The 7,500-nt window shown below is 40.3% G+C and overlaps 1 protein-coding gene across 1 annotated transcript in view; it reads left to right on the top strand.

Annotated features, from left to right (window-relative positions):
• LOC138022404 (sushi, von Willebrand factor type A, EGF and pentraxin domain-containing protein 1-like) overlaps nt 1-7,121 on the top strand; it is a 113,319-nt gene extending 106,198 nt beyond the window's left edge. Inside the window, exon 79 of the mRNA XM_068869534.1 lies at nt 6,507-7,121. Coding sequence (XP_068725635.1) covers nt 6,507-6,898 — 392 coding nt within the window. The 3' untranslated portion in view covers nt 6,899-7,121. The remainder of the gene's footprint in view (nt 1-6,506) is intronic.
• The last annotated feature ends 379 nt before the right edge of the window (nt 7,122-7,500 follow it).

The raw sequence follows: 7,500 nt of genomic DNA, 5'->3' as shown, positions 1-7,500 counted from the left end.
ACGTCAGCCTTTAGAATCTCTGTACGGTGGCCAATTTACATTATCAACTCCGTTGATAAAACCAAATTTTGTATACTACTTCCCCACCGACGCAGCACCACAGTTTCTTTAGAAACTACCCCTTCATTCATTTGAATGGAATTCTGTCATTCTTATCTTTTTGTGACGTTTGTAGTGATGACTGTCGATCAAATTTTTGGGCGCGATGATGGCCCGCTTTGACCACAGAGACAGGATAGCCACGTTTTTCGAAAAACTGGCGCATCTCCTCTGATTTGCTGGAAAAATCGGAGTCATCACTACATAGACGTCGAAGTCTAAGAAATTGAGAATAAGGAATGGAGTTCTTGACATGTGATGGATGTGACGATGAATACAACAAATAACTGTGTGAATCTGTAGGTTTGTAGTGCACACTAGTACATAGCACGTTGCCACTAATAGAAACTTTGACATCTAGGAAAGCCAATGAAGTTTCCGAAATTTCCCAGGTATATTTAAGAGTCGGATGAAAAGAATTGACGGAGGTTATAAATTGATCGAGTTCTTTTCTGCTGGATGAAATAGCGCCGATGCAGTCGTCGATGTAGCGGCCGTAGAGTTCAGGTTTGGGGCCGTTGTACTGATTAAAAAATTGGTGTTTAACGTATCCTACAAAAAGATTGGCATAGATAGGTCCCTTTCTTGTGCCCATCGCTACACCATTAATTTGTTTGTAATAGTTGCCGGCGAATGAAAAACAGTTAAGCGTTAAAACTAGTTCGGCAAGGCAGAGCAGCGTTTCCGAGCTAGGTTCTTTGACAGTGCGTTGATCGAAAAAGTGTTTAAGTGCGTGAAGACCTTCGCTATTTGGAATGACTGTGTATAGAGATGTAATGTCCATGGTGAAAGTAAGTTTGTCTTGGCCGGAGAAATTGAAATCGCTGAAAATTTTTGTGCGTGTGTACTGTCTTTAATGTATGATGGCAAAGATTTGTCTAAGTAGTTAGAAATTAGTTCGGTGGGGCAACTACAGGCAGAAACGATAGGGCGACCTGGGTTGTTGGGTTTGTGAATTTTAGGCAAGAAGTAAATGCACGAAGTTATAGGGGTGTTGATGATGAGATTAGTGGCAGTGTCCGGTAATTCTTGATTAACTATAAGATTCTGAATGGTGCCTTTCACAAGTTTTTGATTTTTGGAAGTGAGATCTTTCTGGATTTTGGCATAAAACGAGGTATCCGAAAGTTGCCGCAAAGCTTCTTTTTGGTAAAGTTCGGACCGCCAAACAACTACCGCGCCGCCTTTGTCGGCCGATTTGACAACTATGTCGTTGCGTTTACTAAGAATTTAAGCGCCGCCCACTCTTCCGAGGAAGGGTTGAAAAATTTATTGTTACGATTGAATTTAATTTTGTGAATGTCGTGACGGCATTTTTTGGTGAAAAGATCTAACGAGGCAAATTGTCCCTCTGGTGGAGTCCATTTGGATTTACGAACAAGAAGTGTTTCAAAAATATCTTTATTACAAGTGTCCGAATCATCCTCTTTGTCGTGAAAAAAGGCTTTTAACTGAACGCGGCGAAGGACTTTTTCAACATCTTGCTTAACAGAAAATTCGTTGGTGCGTTTGGTAATAGGGACAAAATTTAGGCCCTTACTGAGAACAGATTTCTCTGAGTCAGTAAGCGAAAGATTTTCTAGAATTGTAAGGACGGCATTATGGCTATGCAATGTAGTATCGTCGGTAATTTCCGGACCTATTAATTGTTGAAGTTTTAGAGTCTTGGTTTGGTGTAAATGGTCAAACAGTCCAGAATTAAGTTATCGGATTTTAGCGCGAATCGATTGTAATAAAACTGCTGGGCAGTTTTTGGAAAGTTCGGAGCGGCAATGAAGAATTTGTTTGTCAAGTACGTTTCGTTTTTGGCACATAGCTTTAATTGTGATCCTCATAACATTACGTGAAAAAGAATTTTGCGCACATCGAATTTGGTGAGGATATTGATTTGAGTGAGAGAATGTAGACGCACGAAAGTTTGAGCGAAAACCTTTAGGAATGACTTTAGAATTGAGGCAACGGCCGATGAAGTTGATGTGACTACAAAACCTAGTTTTGGCGAAAATGAGAGTGGCTAAACGGAAAGCTAAGTTACTGCTAATTGTGAGAAAAGGAAAAAGATAGCTTACGATTTCCTGGCGTAGCTCCTTGGTGAGTTTCTTCAAGCTTGGCATCGTCGTCAATTTCTCCGGCCAAGACAAACTTATTTTCACCATGGACATTACATCTCTATACACAGTCATTCCAAATAGCAAAGGTCTTCAAGCACTTAAGCACTTTTTCGATCAAAGCACTGTCAAAGAACCTAGCTCGGAAACGCTGCTCTGCCTTGCCGAACTAGTTTTAACGCTTAACTGTTTTTCATTCGCCGGCAACTATTACAAACAAATTAATGGTGTAGCGATGGGCACAAGAAAGGGACCTAGCTATGCCAATCTTTTTGTAGGATATGTTGAACACCAATTTTTTAATCAGTACAACGTCCCCAAACCTGAACTCTACGGCCGCTACATCGACGACTGCATCGGCGCTATTTCATCCAGCAGAGAAGAACTCGATCAATTTATAACCTCCGTCAATTCTTTTCATCCGGATCTCAAATATACCTGGGAAATTTCAGAAACTTCATTGGCTTTCCTAGATATCAAAGTTTCTATAAGTGGCAACGTGCTATGTACTAGTGTGCACCACAAACCTACAGATTCACACAGTTATTTGTTGTATTCATCGTCACATCCATCACATGTCAAGAACTCCATTCCTTATTCTCAATTTCTTAGACTTCGACGTCTATGTAGTGATGACTCCGATTTTTCCAGCAAATCAGAGGAGATGTGCCAGTTTTTCGAAAAACGTGGCTATCCTGTCTCTGTGGTCAAAGCGGGCCATCATCGCGCCCAAAAATTTGATCGACAGTCATCACTACAAACGTCACAAAAAGATAAGAATGACAGAATTCCATTCACCCTCACTTTCCATTCTCATAATCACGCAGTCAAGAGTATCGTTTTTAATAATTTTAAATTACTCCAAAATGATCCCGAGACTGGTAGAATCTTTTCGCAACCTCCACTTATTTCATTCAAACGCGACAAAAACTTAGGCAACTTTTTAGCTAGAAGCGCGCTCAAAACCAACGAGGAACCTGGCACTTTCAAATGCGCGCTCACGATGCAAAACTTGTCTTTTCATTATTAACACTAGCAAGATATCGGGACCTAAGCGATCTGTTAAGATCACCGATCGCTTCACATGTACCTCCGCAAATGTTATTTATTGCATAACCTGTACGTTATGCAATAAATTATACATTGGTGAGACAGGTAGACGACTTGGTGACCCATTCCTCGAACACCTTTGCGATGTTGAGAAGAATGACAAGGATGCATCCAAGCCAGTCGCTCACCATTTTAATCTGCCTAACCACTCCAAAAAACACATGGCTATCTGCGGCATTTTCCTACATCTAGGTACAACGGAAAGCCGCAAGAATCTGGAACAGAAATTCATCTTTCAAATCGGCACCCTTAATTCTCACGGTATTAACGAACGCTTTTCATTTAACTAATATATTCCTATTTTTCACGTGTCCATGTTACTACCATAGCGTGGCTCCTACTCTACTAAAAAAACTACACGTAACCCACATTCCTCGATTCGCTCTGACGAAGGGCTAACGATCGAAACGTCAGCTTTTAGGATCTCTGTACGGTGGCCAATTTACATTGTCAACTCCGCTGATAAAACCAAATTTTTGTATACTAACCAATCAAATTGCGCTATTGCTCCCCGTTCGTAGGCGAACGGAGTTCGGTAAAATGTTTGGGATTGATTGCAGGCGATTCCTTTTCTCCCCTTCCCCTTCTCGCTCACCCCGTCCCCACTTCTCCCTAATTTTTTGCTCACCCCAGGCACTCGCCCGCTTTATCGCTCGCTTGTTCGATCTCCGCCTGAAAAATGAAAGGAAACGGCTGCTAGGCAGGCTAGCAAATATTTATCTTCATCACTAACCTAATTTCTCGATGTTGTTTTCCAGCTGCCTTTCTAAAATTGCTTGAGATTGTTTCTCAGGTATTTTTCCCATCCTTAACAGAGGTCCTCTCGTAAAAATCCATTTCGAACCGTCCGTGAAAATCTCCTTCACCGAAGTGGCCATTTCCTACGCATTGTGAGGGCTGTTGTATATGAACTACCGGTAATCAAACTTTGTAGATGATTGGCATATTATATTCACAATTAACACACCAAATTTGGAGAAAACCGGAAGTAACACAATTTTTCTTGTCGCTTTTTGTTGTATGGGTCCGTTTGGACCCAGAGCGAGCGCGGGGGACTGGAAATGAGTTTTAAACACCATCGTAGACACTTGAAAAACATCTGTTACTAGTTAACCGTTAAAAACTGTTTGTTTTTAAATGTGAACTACTATTCTACGATCGCACTTAACCTTATCATTGGGTCATGGATGTGGACTTTCGACTTTGGACTATGGAATTGAAACTTGATATTGACCAAGATATTGTAACATAAAAAGGAAACACTGTGATACTGTTAAAGGGGCTAGGTCACGCAATTTTAGGCAATTTCAGCACTAATCGAATGGTCGTAGAATTAACTAAAATATTAAAATAACTGTTCAAAACTAAAGAAGAACTCTAACAAAACTCCGGGAAGCCAAGAAGGGACATGGGTGGTCAAAACTGGAGAGGATTGAAATGGATTGATTTCGGTAAATTTGAAAAACGTCGGCCCACCTTTTTTCAAATTTATATCGGTTTATATCAAAATGTCAGTTACACAGCTGGAAATCATTCTCAGTAGTTATGTGGCCTTGATTTTGCAAATGAAAGACTCTTGCTCTGCCAATTTGATGTTTAGAGCTCATAATTAACAAAATTGAACAAAATTGTATAAAATAGTGTGACCTAGCCCCTTTAACTTTGAAGGAAACCGGCTAAAACTCCTTCGAACAAAGTGTAGGCTACCCTCAGCCTCTTCTTATAAAGAAAATCAATTTAAAGAGTCTGCCTCACCCACTTTGTTGTTGTTATCTGGGAATTTGATGCCTCTGCTTCCATATATGAACAAGCATCGTTGAGCTCTTTCAGCACTCGAGAGAAAAATGTGAACAGTTTTGCCAGGGAAATAAAAAAAATACTTCAAAGATCCTCAGGGGAAATTACCCTGTGAAATTAAAGCAACCGAATACCCTGCCATTTCGAGCGCTTTTCTGTGATGCGTGGAGATGCATCTGTAGTGAATTTCAAGAGGGAAAGATAGTTTCTACGTGTGGTACCTAGTTTTAACTTTTGACTGGACCTTATCAGCAAGCAACCCATATTTATTTGATATCCAAGCAGTTGGCAATGGAAATAACAAGGCGAGATAATATAATTCGCTGCTTGCGCGGTTTGCTTTCAATAATGCAAGCGGTTAGCGATAAGCAGTACCGTACACAGTACACTCTAGCATCAGATGGAATGCTCTTATTCTACGTCCTGAGTATTTCGTCATTTTCAAGTTTACCAAGTCTTGAAACGGGTGTTGAATCCAAAAACAATTTATTTTTCGTGTAAATTAAACACAACTTCTGACCTATGACCTCTATAGTTTTACTTTTCCAGACCAAAAATCAAAATGTCACACGCAACCACTTGATTCCACAAAACGCAGTTTTATTATCAGTGACAAAACGAAATGAACAGCAAAGGACAAAGGCTTTTACTGATTGTGATAAAGATCAGTATTCAAATGTTCGCCAAAGATTTGCATTGCCTCTTTTTTCAGTGCCGGCAGCCTGAGCAGAAGACACGCAGAACAATTTTTGAACAGAATTATCGACCCGACGGTGTTTGAAATACGTGTGATGATCGTACAGATTGTTGGTTGAACAAGATTACAACCTCCACTTATGAAGGTGTAATGGGAAACACGATAAGTGTGGGGGGAGGGGGGGATAGGTTTTGATTTGAATCAAGGAAGTGGGAGTGGAGCGGAGAGACGTTTAGGAGAAAACAAGACCGTAGCCAAAAAAATGGGGAGGGGGGGGGGGGGAAGCCCCCAAGCCCCCGCCTCTCCTTCGCCCCCGTGTTTGTCGATGTTTTGTTTACAAAAGACGTGGGGCTACAGTATTCCAGATAGGATAATACGTAAGACTTGTCCAACAACAGTGCAACATCAGAAGGTACCAATATTTTTAATCGCCTCAAAACTCCAATTTTGGCATGGTCCTTCTTTTACCTGGCTAATAAGTGGTCCACTTAATGTCAATGTGAACTCCAAGAATCTTGAAAAACATTTTTTTTTTTAAATTCAATAGGAAAATCGCTCATACAAAGGGCAGATTCATGGATGGAGTTTCCCAAAAAAAACATATCTTGAGTTTACTGTGATTCACTGTCAAATAGTTTGAAGAAAACCAAGACGATAGTAGATAGCAACTCTTTCTCTTTCTTTTTAATTGTCAGAATGTCTCGCCGTTGGCTCTGAGGTGTTTGCGCGATGGAATACAATCGATAAACACACTCGCTACTTCCATGGTTTTATTACAAAGATCGACAAAACAAGTGTGGAGGTCACTCCTTCTGGCAATCATGGTGCAAAGGTTGACAAAATCGTGGAACTGCCAAGATCTGAGAAACTTTATGTAGTAATTAACAAACAATCCAATCCATCAGACATCAGGATAGGTGCAGAGGTCATTGTTTCTTCTGATGATCGCATTGGGTTCTCTCAAGGGAAAGTTACGCAGAAATTTGCCACTTGGTACGGTGTTGAACTGGGTAACGGATCGAAGGTCTGGAAGAAGGCAACTGACATCCGGCTTCTTAAAAGTCCCGTATATTGTGACAGGGAATAATGCCATAAACCGACTTAAACCTGTGCATCCTTTTTCACTATTTTCTCCTCTCTTTCTAGAAACTGAGAGCTTCAATTCACGCAAAGACTGCGTCACAGTCTCTTCTTGATTTGGAACACTTAAGTTAAATAGGAAGGAGGACGATATGGTACATTACAGGCTATAATTACAGATGTTTAATAGGAGGCTTGCAGAGTTCTTCAATAAAGTATTTTCATGCTTTCATTTGTCTGTCTGTTGTCTGTTTTGTCAACTAGTTGCCTTAGGATATTGTTTTCCATACCGAAATGAGATCACTTGCAAGTTACGCTGTGTTCAAGTGTTCAAATTAAAATTTATGGCAGACTTTCCACACCAGTTTCGCGTTTGTTCTTACCTCATGTTCGGCATTGCAGCAAAAAAAAAAAAAAAAATTTACAAATTTAAAACATCCGGTTATCCTCCGTCTTAATAGGGACTTAAAGGGAGTTTAAGAAACCACGACGGCTACGGCGACGAAAACGTCACTTCAAAATATAACTTTGAGCTGTTCTAAGTATTTCATGAATATTCCATCTTGTTTATATTATTCAATATGAGCGAAGTGTCCTAAAACTGAATTG

Source organism: Montipora capricornis, chromosome 2, assembly GCF_036669925.1.
Source record: "Montipora capricornis isolate CH-2021 chromosome 2, ASM3666992v2, whole genome shotgun sequence".
NCBI classification, from domain to species: Eukaryota; Metazoa; Cnidaria; class Anthozoa; order Scleractinia; family Acroporidae; genus Montipora; species Montipora capricornis.
The sequence above is the reverse complement of the archived record's forward strand: the minus strand, read 5'-3'. Positions and strand labels throughout refer to the sequence as shown.